Genomic DNA, 13,069 nt, shown 5'->3' with positions numbered 1-13,069 from the left:
ATCTGGGTTTGATCCATCACCGTTCTTTAGCCCACTCTGCCACCCCAGTTCAGACATGGACATATGCAAATCAGTCTGACCCTGTGCCTCATGGGAACAGTCCAGCCCGAACTGCCAAGCCATGCCTTCCCTGGACCGGAAACAAGCTTCCTAGGACTGGTTTCTGGCATTTCAGCCGTCTTCGGCCAGGTTTGCTTGAATCCAGTGGCAAAGTGAGCAAGGGACTCACGTCTGAGCATACCCTGCCAACTAATGGCGAACAAAGCGGTACAAAAGGGGGTTTCTAGGGTGGGCTTTAGTTTCGGGCCCAATTCTGAATACTATTGTGACCCACTGGTCGGCAAAGTGACAAACTCACAGTGCCCGGAGCTCACAATTGTTCTTGTGCCCTATGGCTATTGTTAACGCCCACCCACAGTCTGATCACCCAGGGAGGACAGAGTCACAGAATGCAGGGTTGTTAAAATCTACAGAAACAAAACATTTGGTAAAAGGAAATAGTCTTCGGTACAACAATAGGGAGTAAAACATGTGAACTGTACACAGGTGCTGCGTCGGTGTCATGGCCTTTAGCCTGTTAGTTGTTCTTCAGCAATCCTTCAGCACTCCTTGAGTGTTTCAACTTCTTACCGGTCAGAGTAGCCGCCCTGTCGGTTTTGTTGTGTAGCCGCCCTGCCGGTTTTGTTGCAGAGGGGCCGGCCTCGGTGCACAACGATCCGCTCTCTGAGTCAGACCGGCCGCCTGGGACCGAAATTGTTTTTTTGGGTGGGGGTGGGGGGGATTTCCATGGTGAAAAGGGGGACGCAGTAAAAATAACCACACTACCCTTTGCCGCCTGGATTTATCTTCTGCACTGCATAGCAGTGACTTCTGGGGTGCCCTGCATCATTTAAAACTCAAGCAACTGCGTGGGGGCTGCTGCAAGTGACCCCCTCCAGATTGTAATCCGAATGGTGGGTTCTCTTTCATCTGACCATACGAACAGACGTGATTCTGTCAGCCTTCGCCCACAGATGCATATATTATGGTTCTAAATGTTTTGCCACTGCGACCTCCAGTGCCTGGGTGCTGCTTTTAATCCCCATTTCGACCTCCAGTGCCTGGGTGCTGCTTTTAATCCCCACTTCGACCTCCAGTGCCTGGGTGCTGCATTTAATCCCCACTTCGACCTCCAGTACCTGGGTGCTGCATTTAATCCCCACCTCGACCTCCAGTGCCTGGGTGCTGCATTTTTTTTTATGTTTGAAAAAGCTTTATTGAAATAATATTATACAGGAAAATATCAGCAAGAGAAAACATAAAATAGTGAACAAGTAGCACAAGATATGAACATAGCTGATATCATTTTAAAAACCGAAAAAGCTTCTTTTATAAACTTTTAAGGGGAAAAAGAGGGAAGAGGGAGGGAGGGAAAAGAAAGAAAGTGGGAAAAAAGGGAAGAAGAAGAAGGGAAAATAATACTTAATGCTAAAACATGTCAACAATAATCATTAAGGAATGCAAAACAGGAGTGATCCACGATCAGTACATAAAATATAAAATATAATACAATATAGATAATAATAAACCAGAGGAGTAAGCAAAAGGCGGCAGAAAAGAAGAGAGTCAAAAAAAGAAAAGAAAAATAAATAAATAAATAAATAAATATGTCAAGGTGGTTTAAAGTTCTCCGAATTAGTTTGTGAAACCTTCTTTGTGGCCAAAATATCTAAATATGAAGTGAGAGGTAACCAGAAAAGATCCACATTACGAGGTGGCTTACAGGAAGAGGCAAAAGAAACATCAAGTCTATGAGTGTGGCATAGTGCGTTCCACCAAGCTTGAATAGAGATGCTGGATTTCCAGTTCGAGGAAATGTGTTGGAAGGCAAGAGCAATCATGAGGTCGTAGAGACCATGAGAGTGTGGAGGAATATCAAGCAAGTCAGAAAGGCTGCCAAGAAAAAGGAGGGGGATAGAATATGGACAGGAAAGATCAAAAATATGGGTGATATATGACCAAACTTTATCCCAAAATTTTAAAACAGAAGGACATAAAAAAAAGAGATGAAAAGTATCAGCCATAGGCGAAGCACAGGTCCAGCAGTTAGCATTAGGAATAGATGGAGAAAAACGAGATAGAGAGAGAGGAGAACGGTAAAGGCGATGATAAAAATAAAATAGGGATTGAGTAAGAAAAGCAGAACGAGAAATTTTTAAAGATCTGGCCCAAAATTTATCCCAAAGAGCAACAGACCAGGAAGAACCCAAATCCAATTCCCAAGAGAGTTCTAATTTAGTTTTATTACGTGCAGGATTGGGGGAAGAAAAGAATTTATAGATAAGAGAAGCCTTGGGCAAAGTAAGAAGAATTGGAAGGAGAGGGGGAGGAGTAGAAGTGGATATGGAAGAGGGGAGAGAATAGAAACGGTCAAGAACAATCGTCATAAGGATAGAAAACTTTTGTAAAAAGGAACGGGGACAATGAAACAGAAGTTGAAATTTAGGGAAAGAGCAAGGTACTAAGCCATCAAAAAGCTGATTAACCCATATGATACCTTTTGAACGCCAAGACTTCCAACAGATAGGTCTGTTTTTGAGAAGAATGAGTGAATTATACCAAAGAGGCGAATTTAAAAAAGACTCACGCGTCCTGTTGGAAAGGAGAAATAGGGGACGCAAAAGAGAAGAAGTATGTTTAAATAAGGGTGGAAGAGTATATGGTGAGTTGGCGGAAAAGCGTAGGATTTCGGGAAAAGAGAAGGGTAACAACAACGATTGTTCGATCAGGAGCCAAAGAGGAGTAAAAGGAGAGGAGCCTGATGCAAGCCATCTGGATGCCTGGCGGAGAGAGAAAGATTTATGATATAGACGGAAGTCTGGAAAATTGACTCCTCCATTAGACTTAGGCTTTCGAAGGTTAAGTAAAGAGATTCTAGATTTTTTGCCCTTCCAGAGAAATTTTGAGAGACGTGAATCAATTCGTTTAAAATAGAGAAGAGGAATGTGAACAGGTAACATAGAGAAAGTGTAAATCAAGACAGGAGCTATCATCATTGTTATGGAATCCAATCGACCCCACCAGGAGAGAAAAAGAGGGTTCCAAGTAGTAAACAGTTTTTCAATACGAGATTGAACGGCAGACATATTTAATTTAACGGAAGTGGCAATAGAAGAAGAGAACCAAATTCCTAAATATTTAATTTTTGATTTATTCCATGCAAAACCTGTAGAAGAGAAGAGATGAGGAAGACAAACCGACGTAAGGGGGAGGATCTCAGTCTTGTCAGCATTGATTTTATACCCCGAGACTAAAGAAAAAGAGGTGAATTCAGATAGTAAAGAAGGAATAGAAGAAGTTGGATCAGATATGAATAAGAGAATGTCATCAGCATAAGCAGATAGCTTTAACTGGTTATCACCATATGGGAAACCGGATATAGAGTCATTATTGCGAATAGAAGATAAAAAGGGCTCAAGAGCAAGAACAAAAAGAAGCGGAGATAAAGGACATCCCTGACGAACCCCTCGATGGAGCATAAAAGAAGAAGAGATCTGACCATTGACAAGAACAGAAGCTTTGGGAGCAGAATAAAGTAAGGAAATAAGAGAAATAAAATTGGGTCCAAAACCATGCCAACGTAAAGAAGCAAACAGAAAAGACCAGTCAACTCTATCGAAAGCCTTCTCTGCGTCAACAGAGATGGCTGCTAAGGGGATAGAAAGAGAGGAAGCTTTATTTAAAACGTTTAGAAAAAGACTGGAATTATCAGAAGTAAGCCTACCTTTGACAAAGCCACATTGCTCTTTGCCAATGAGGTGCGGCATAAAGGATTCCAGACGCAGAGCAAGTACTTTAGCCAGTAACTTATAATCCACGCTAACTAGCAAGATCGGGCGGTAATTTTTGCAAAATTGAGGATCCCGACCCTCTTTAGGAATAAGGCAAATAGTAGCGTCCTGAAATGTGCCATCTGACTTACCAGAAGCATAAAAGGATTGAAAAAGAACAAGAAGTTTAGGAAGCAAAAGGTCAGAAAAGTGCAAATAAAACTCAACCGAAAAACCATCTGGACCAGGAGTTTTCCCCTTAGTGAGAGTATTCAAGGCGGTGGAGAGTTCATGCAATGAGAGATCAGTTTCTAGATCTGGAAAATTGAGGTGAGAAGTAACGGGTCTAGGGATTGCCTCCAAATAAGTCTGGATAAGAGTAGGGGTAGGAGGGGATTCTGGAGTATAGAGTTGCTGATAAAAGGAACGAAATTGGTCGAGAATTTCACCATCCTTATGTAAAAGAGTATTGTCTGAAGAAAAAATAGAGTCTATAGTAGCACGATCCTTCCACGCCTTAAGATAATTCGCTAAAAGTTTCCCTGATTTATTGCGACCACCGTAGAAACGGGCACTACTACGGAGAAGAATAGATGAGGCATTGTCCGTGGTACATTTATTGAACTCCAATTTAGCACGCAAAAGGTCCGGAGGAATCAATTTGTCCGAAGATGTATAAAATTTATGTTCTAATGCCTTGATAGCAACTAATGTAGACTTTTTTATTTGGAGACGTTGTTTCTTTTTCTTGGAGACAAAATCAATTATAAAACCTCTAGCAGTAGCCTTAAAGGAATCCCATAAAATATGAGGGGAGATGCTAGGGTCACAGTTAATTAAAAAGAAGTTGCGAGTAAAGGCACGGAATGAGGAGGAAAAAAGAGGGTCAGTAAGAAGGGAAGCATTAAAACGCCACCTAGAAGATTTAGGAGAAGGAGAGAGTAATTCAAGATCTGTCACAACAGGTGCATGATCCGAGATAACTATGGGCTCAATAGAAGAAGATAGTAAGGATTGAGATAAAGGTTGAGAAAGAAAGATGTAATCAAGACGAGAGAAAGAAAAGTGAGGCGGAGAGAAAAAGGAATAGTCTAGAGAGTCAGGGTGGGATAGCCGCCAAGAGTCCACAAAGTGAGATTGGAAAAGAGTGTCAAGGAATTGTTTATGAGATTTGTGGGGAAGAAAGCGTACTGCAGATTTACGGTCAAGAAACGGATCAACAATCTGATTACAGAGGAGGAGCCTAGCGCTTGACCAAGATGGCCGCGTGAGCTCAGAGCTCCCGAGACCCTCGCGCCCTCCGTCGACTATCCTGTCTTTAATCCTGTCGGTATGCATAGCATCGTGTGGATGACCTGTCAGGGAGGCGATTGATGCTACCCGCGGTCGGATCGCCCACCGGGAACCGGACTTATGCCTGGCGGAAGATTGCGGCCTATCTCCGGGGGATGCCAGGGGCTAGAGTTGGCAGGATGCCCGACTCCTAGTTGAACAACAACGGCCAGGCGAGGTGTGAACTGTCGGACGGAGGTCCCCGTCCTTTCACTTTCGCTTTCTCTCCCTTTGTCAGCCCTGCCCCTGGAGAGCTCTTGGTGGCTTTATTACCCTATGGACGCTCTGCAGGCTACTCTGGCGGCCCACTGCAGAACTGATCACTCCTGATTCCTTTCGTTGAGAGGGACCCGTCTTATCTGAACCGACCTGCCTGGTGTCAACCATGTCGGGCAAAGCAGAGGTGGATCGGCTGAAGGCTAAGTCGACCATGCGGGGAGCCTATACCCAAGTCAATAGCATGGACCGCTATGCTCTGCAGAAGGGATCACCGAGTGGGTCGAGCCAGTCACTGGATACCCAGAAGGCGGCCTCGCCTTTGGCCCCGGAGCTCTCACTACAGGATGTCATGGGCGCGCTCGAAGGGATGCAGACTTCGATTGGGAGACAGTTTGATGCCCTGGCGCATAAGGTGGACGCCATCTTGGTGGATGTCAACCTGATCCGTGCGGACTTGGGCAAAACGAATGAACGGGTTAAGAACCTGGACCTCAAGACCACGGGCCTCACCGATGATGTCACGGAACTGCAGACCGAGGTTCGTAAGCTGAGGACCGAGAGTGATCTCGCCGCCCGCCGGCTGGAGGACTTTCAGAGCCGGGCCAGGCGCAACAACGTGCGCGTCATCGGGGTCCCGGAGTCCTCGGATGAGGCTTCGGTTGACCTGCTTGTCGAGGACTTGGTGCTTAATCATCTGCAGCCTAAGGGTCTTGGAAAGTTCTTTGCGGTTGAAAGGGCCCATAGAGTGCCGGGTGGGAGGCCCAAGGCGGGTGCCCCGCCGAGGCCGATCGTCGCTGAAGTATGCCATGCTCTTCCCGGCCAGATTACGTGTGGTGCACGAAGATCGGACATTCTTCTTTGACTCTCCTGTTATGGCCGATGAATGGCTGGACGCTTTGCCCCGACGACGGACGGGGGCGGACACTGCCGAGGATGGAGACAGTGGCCGGGATGGGCAGGGCTGATTTTTCGGAGCCGGTCTGACTCGATTTGGCTATATTTGAAGACTTGAATAGAGTGCAGTAAATGCGGAGGGTTGTGGGAGGACGAGGGGTGCTCTTTTCCTCCCTTAGGGTACTTTTTGTAGATTTTGGGTTTTTGTAGGGCGACAGGCACACTGCAAGTTGGGGGAGCTTTGTAAGCTGCAGCAGGGGTGCAGGGTGGGGGGGGGTTTCTGGGATTTTGGGTTTGTTGTTGGGGGGTTTATTTTTGCAAGGCATGGTGATTATTTCCAGGACTGTTCCATGGTGGCTCTTCGGGTGTGGGGTGGGCCTCTTTACGTTTGAGGATGGGGGGTAGGGGTTTAAGTGTTATAAGCTGGAATGTTAATGGTTTGGGGGATCGCATTAAGCGTGGGATTGTTTTGCAATTCTTGAAACGGTCAATGCCGGATGTTGCCCTGCTGCAGGAGACGCATCTTATAGGTAATACGTGCTATGCTCTGAATAGGAAGGGTTATAAATTCATAGCACATTCGGGATTCTCTTCCGGGTCCAGGGGTGTGGGCATCCTAGTCAGAGCCTCGCTGCCATTTGAGGTGGACTCCACCATTGTTGATGATAGGGGGAGGTTTGTGGCGGTGGCGGGGCGGTGGGAAGGAAGAACTTTGGTTTTGGTTTCGGTTTATGTCCCGCCGGCCCTGCAGGCCTCCACGTTCACAGATCTGGGTAGGGCCTTGCTGGATCTCCCGGGGGGTATGCTTGTGGTGGGAGGTGATTTCAACGCTGTTGGCTCCGGTCTGCTGGATAGACACCCGCCCAGAGACACAGGGGGGGCTCAGAAGTGGCTTCCAGACTTCCTAGACACGCTTGGCCTGATAGACTGCTGGAGGCTCCGGCACCCCACACAGAGCCAATACACGTTCCACTCCGGGGCACATGGTAGCCTTTCCAGGATTGATTACCTACTCACTCTGGCTGCGCATGCCTCATTGGTCTCCGAGGCGAGGCACATGGCGCGTGGTATATCGGACCATTCGCCAGTATGGATCCGGCTGGATCTAGGTCGGGAGGGAGGAGGAAGGGTGGCCCCTATCAACCCGTGGTATTTCCGAGACCCCAAGATGCGCAGCGCGCTGGTAAAGAAAGTAGATAATTTCTTCAAGGACAATCAGGGATCCGTGGACTCGGCAGTGTCGCTGTGGGAAGCATTTAAGACCGTGCTCCGAGGGGAAGCCCTCTCCCTTGTAGTAGCTGCCAAGCGGCGGAGAGATGGCGAGGTTCTGCAGGTTGAGGAGGAGATCGCGGCTCTGGAGGGAGCGCTAGAGGAGGAGGTTACAGAGGCCTCACTGCATGAGCTTTGCTTGAAACAAACTGAGTATAAGGACCTGGTGACGAACGCCGCTAAGACCCTCAGTAGGGAACAGCAGGGCCGCTTGTATGATGTAGGTGACAAGGCAGGGAAGCTCCTGGCTTGGCTGGACAGAAAAGAACGGGTCAATAGAGTTGTGCCAGAGTTGACGGGAGAGAGGGGAGAGGCGATTGTGGAACCTGAGAGGATTGTAAAGTGTTTCTCGGACTATTTCTGTAGGGTTTATGCTTCAGTGTCGGACAGGCCGCCCGAGGACTCGTGTGACCTCCTCCGTGATATCGAGTTGCCCTGCCTCTCCGATATAGATAGGGACGACCTAGATGGTGACATAACGGTTGACGAGGTGGCGGGGGCCATCCGCGCGTTAAACTCGGGCAAGGCCTCGGGACCGAACGGCTTGCCGGTCGATCTGTACAAGCTGTTTCCGGATAGGGTCGCCCCTCACCTGCGCGCCATGTTTGTGGAGGCGCGGGGGAGTGGGACCCTCCCGTTGGACCAGCGACTGGCGACGATTGTGGTTATACACAAAGAGGGCAAACCCCGAGATAAGTGCGCCTCATATAGGCCTATCTCACTCCTTAACGCAGAGCCGAAAATTCTGGCCAAAATCCTGGCGACCCGATTGATTAGGGTACTCGGTGACTTGGTCCACCCGGATCAATCCGGCTTCATCCCGCACCGAAACACAGCGTTAAATCTTCGGCGCCTCCATGGCGTAATCGCCAGGGCGGGCACGCTGCGTGAACCAGCTATTGTGGCGTCTCTCGACGCCACGATGGCCTTTGACACGGTGGAATGGGCATATTTGTGGGCCGTGCTGACCAAGTTCGGCTTTGGCCACGGTTTTTTGAGCTGGGTGAGGTTGCTGTATGAGGGGCCTCTTGCGAGTGTGGTGGTGAATGGTCGGGCGTCGACTCCGTTTCAGCTTGGGAGGGGTACTCGGCAGGGTTGTCCCTTGTTGCCTTTGTTGTTCGCCCTCGCCCTTGAGCCGCTGGCTGCGTGGATACGTTGGCACCCGGATATACGGGGCCTTAGATGGTCGCCTGAACACGAGGACCGTATTTCGCTCTATGCTGATGATATCCTGCTGTATCTTGCCTCACCCAAGAAATCACTTATAGTGGTCTGTGACGTACTCACATCATTTGGTAGGAACTCGGGTCTCGTTATCAACTGGAGTAAATCGTATTTGTATGTTCTTAGTGGCGAGGTACCACCGATCCCTAGAACATGCTCGATACAGGTCGCTCAGCAGGGCTTCGTGTACTTGGGGATCTTTATCTCCGTGGACCCTGCTGTGCGATATGAGAAAAACCTGCTCCCCCCCCTGGCACGCCTGAGGCGGGATGTTGAAGGCTGGCGGAGGCTGCCGCTCTCCCTCGTTGGGCGTGCGGCCCTGTTCAAAATGATGTCTCTTCCCCGCTTCCTCTACGCACTGCAGAATACTTTGGACTGGGTACCGGCCAAATACTTTCGGGAGGTTGAAGGCCTCCAACGAACGTTGCTGTGGGATGGGCGGCCGCGAATAGCTATTGCAAAGTTGACGCTTCCATGGTACGACGGGGGCATTGCGCTCCCAGACATCCGACGGTACTATTGGGCCACCCAGCTGAGCGCGATTAATCATGGGTTGTATGGCCCTGCCCTCAGCCCTGGGTATGCCATGGATAGGTGGCTGCTGCGTGGTGGTAACTACTACAGGGCGTTGTACTCGCGGTCCCTAGACTTGTCCCTCACGGGGCCCACTGGTGTGGCAGTGCGTGTGTGGAAGATGGCAACTGACTCGCTGGGCTGGAAGGATAGGCTCACCCTCGCTACCCCGCTGTTTGAATCGGAGATGCTGGGAAGGCTTTGGCACACAAAAGGTTTTGATAAATGGGACCTGATCGGCATCTCCAGGGTGGGAGATGTGCTGAATAAGGGGAAGGTAAAGTCCTTTGAAGAGTTGCAGATGGAGTATGAGCTGGGGCCTTCCGAGTGTTTCCGATATATTCAGGTGCGTCACGCCCTCCGATCAGTCCTCGTAGAGGGTGAGAAGGTGCCTGAGTCCTCTCCTTTGGAGGACCGGGTCCTTGATGGCCATATGCCCGAAAGCACGATCTCGCTCATCTATAAGAAACTGATCAACGTCCGGGCGGACATGCTTCTGGGGCTGAGGGACCAGTGGGCTAGGGATGGCCTCGAGTTGGATGATGAGGATTGGCAGTCTGCTGTTTCCTCTCCTAAGGAGGTTGCGATCCCGTCGCGTCTGAGGCTGGTGCAGCTTAAAATACTGCATCGAGTGTATGTGACGGGGCCAAGGCTGGTTCACATGGGATTCTCGGAGGACGGCCTATGTAGGAGGGGATGTGGTATGGTGGGTACTTTCCTGCATATCATTTGGGAATGTGGTGTCATTACGGAATTCTGGAGGAGAGTCCATGCAGTGATGGGGGAGGTGACGGGCATTGCTATGCAGCCGGAGGCGCGGTGTTGCCTCCTGAATGTCTGGGGGCCCACTGACCACGATGCGGCACAGACCCAATGGGTGACTCTGGGCAACATGGTCGCTAAGAGAGATATCGCGCGACTGTGGGGCTCCGCGGGGCCCCCCACATTGACCGCGTGGAAAGAAAATATGGACTGGAGCATGCTAAGGGAGAAGACGGTATATTGCGCTAGAGGCCGGCCCCGGAAGTGGCACGCCATCTGGGGGCGGTGGAATCAATACAGGGGGGGAATATGTGTTGCCCCGGATCTGGATCCTCCCGAGGAACAGCTTTCCTCCTGACCTTCTTTCCAGCTCAGTATGGTTAATGGACTCTTTTTTGGCCTCTGCTCTCCCCCCTTCTTCCTCTTTACACTGTACTGTAACTGGTAGATGAGTGGGGTCCGGCCTCCCCTGGGGGGCTTTCACCATGGGTTTTCAGTGTTCTTGCCTTGCTGGGGTTTGTTGTGTGTTTTGTGTTTACTTAAAATTGAACCTTTGCACTTCTCCTGTCACGCTACTGGGGCCGCATCTCTGTTTCTATATATCGATGCTGCCGAACCTCCGGGTTGTCGGCTGAATAGCTGTGTCCTCACTTTTGAAAATAAAGGTTTTAAAAAAAAAACAAAAAAAAAAAAAAACAATCTCATTACAATCTCCACCTAAAATAAAAAATTCATCTTGGTATTGAATACATTTTTCTGTAATAGAGGGCCAAAAAAGGAAATCAGGTTGCGTGGGGCCATAAACATTGAAAACAGTCAAAGAAACAGAATTAATCAATAACTTAGCAAGGATCCATCGACCATCAGTATCATTTTCTTGAGACAGAATTTTACATTTCAAGCGTTTGTGACTTAATATAGCAACCCTGTTTTTTTTGTGAGCAGCAGGGGAAAACAAGACCGTACCCACCCAGTTCCTTTTAAGTTTAAGTGACTCAGCTTCTGTAAGGTGAGTTTCTTGCAAAAGAACTAAATCAGGGTTATAAGATGCTAAGTGAGATAGGACTCTCTGTCGTTTAACTGGGCTAACAAAACCTTTTACGTTCCAGGAAATAACTCTGAAATTGCAAACAGTATAAATCAATAAGAACAAGGATCACATTAACACTCAAAAATATAAATATACCAAAAATCGTATGAAAAGTACAAAGGATAAGAAATAAGGGCAGGTAATAAAGAAAAAGAGCATAGTAACAAAAATCAACAAAGTATGAAGAGAAAGAAGATAAATAAGATCGTATAAGGAGGATGATAGAAGAAAAATAAAAACAATACGGAAAGGTGGTAGAACTAGAAGAGAATGGGAAAGAAAGGAAAGTGGAAAAAAGGAAGAGGAAAAACAGAAGATAGAGAAACAAGAAGAGACAGTACATGTCCAACAGGACGACTGAGGGAAACATACCTGAGGGGAACAGAATGAAGAACGGTGGGGCAATGGCGACACGCAACAAGACGAGCCAGCCAAAGACCGGGGAATCCAGCGACCCCAGGACGGGAGAAGTAAGGGAATAGAGCCAAATATAACGGAGGGAAATACAACGAATTGATCTACATAAATGAGAAAAGAATGTACAGAAAGAAATTAACAACAAGAAATGGAGAACCAACAAAAACAAAAGCTTCAAAAAGAGATAAAAATACTATGACGCACTTATCATAAAACCTGTGAGGAGAAAAAGTTAGGCATAAAGCAGTAAGCAGTAAAAGAGATGAAAAAACACTATGACGCACTTATCATAAAACCTGTGAGGAGAAAAAGTTAGGCAAAAAAAAGCAGTAAACAGTCAACCATTAGGAGTAGCTGAGGTATCCATGCCGCTATTATTCTGGATATGAATACAATTTTTAAGTTCAGCAGGATCATGAAAGGACCAGGTGCGATTTTGATGAGTAACTTTAAACAGGCAGGGGTGAAACAAGCCATATCTCGCCCCAAGAGCTCGAAGAGGCGCACGAAGATTTAAGAATTCTTTCCGTCTGGAGGCCGTAGCATTGGAAACATCCTGTGAAAGAAATACTCTCTGACCCTGCCATGTTATTTGACGCTTAGATCTTGCTGCTGAAAGAACAGATAAAAGATCAGTGAACTTCAGAAACAGAATAATGACACCTCTTGGCTTAACCGCTGCATCAGGGCGGGGACCCAAACGATGAGCCCTTTGGATGGTAAGGGACGTAGAAGGTGACATATCCAAAAGCTTCGGAAGGAAGGAAGTAAAGAAAGTCACAGGGTCATCTCCCTCAAGGGACTCCGGCAGACCATAAATACGAAGGTTATTCCTCCTATTTCTATTTTCCAAATCTTCAGTGAGCCGCTGAAGGGCAAGAACAGATTTTTCCAAACAGGAAATACGTTGAGAATGGGTATTTGTTTCGGAGATTTGCTGCTCAACCGATGACAATCTACTATCCAAAGCCAGCCATTTCTCCTCAAACTGTTGCATCTTGGTATTGGTCTCTTCAACAAAAGGACGCAGAGCGCGAATCTCCTCTAACAATAACTCCATTGAAATAGAGGACGGAGAGGTAGAAGGCGGCGGTGAGTCTTGCTTTTGTCGTTTTGTAGATGAAGGAGAAGAAGCAGGTTTAGTCGAAGACGACTGTGTAGAGGGGAGACGATGAGGAGCAGTCCCAGCCATGTGACCTGCAGGTGAAGAGGGAGTAGATTGTAGAGAAGAGGCTGGTGGAATCGTAACAGAGGTGCCCCTCGACGGAACAAAGATAAATTTGGGTTTGCGCAGTTTGCCCATAGACTCTCTTCCAGAGAAATGAACTATGCGCAAACCGCTTGACGTGAAGAGATGGAGGTCCAACCAAGGCAATACCGTGACTAGTGAAACCTCAAGGGTGGTATCTAGGTAGACAACGATGACTTGACAGAAAAAAATAAACAGCTCCCAATATGTATCTCGCCAGTGAAGGATATA

The 13,069-nt window shown here is 47.9% G+C and overlaps 1 protein-coding gene across 11 annotated transcripts in view; it reads right to left on the bottom strand.

The window, feature by feature from the left end:
* Nucleotides 1-13,069, bottom strand: part of LOC146802200 (uncharacterized) — a 238,746-nt gene that overhangs the window by 52,825 nt on the left and 172,852 nt on the right. For all 11 annotated transcript variants that reach the window (XR_014967710.1, XR_014967711.1, XR_014967713.1 and 8 more), the window contains one exon: nt 11,545-11,690. Coding sequence is in view for 3 of the 11 variants with exons in the window: in XM_085621792.1 (XP_085477918.1) it covers nt 11,545-11,690 (146 nt within the window). In the remaining 8 variants the exon portion in view is untranslated. The remainder of the gene's footprint in view (nt 1-11,544; nt 11,691-13,069) is intronic.

Source organism: Triturus cristatus, chromosome 8 (genome assembly GCF_964204655.1).
Source record: "Triturus cristatus chromosome 8, aTriCri1.1, whole genome shotgun sequence".
Lineage (NCBI taxonomy): Eukaryota > Metazoa > Chordata > Amphibia > Caudata > Salamandridae > Triturus > Triturus cristatus.
This window is presented reverse-complemented; position numbering and strand designations above follow the sequence as displayed.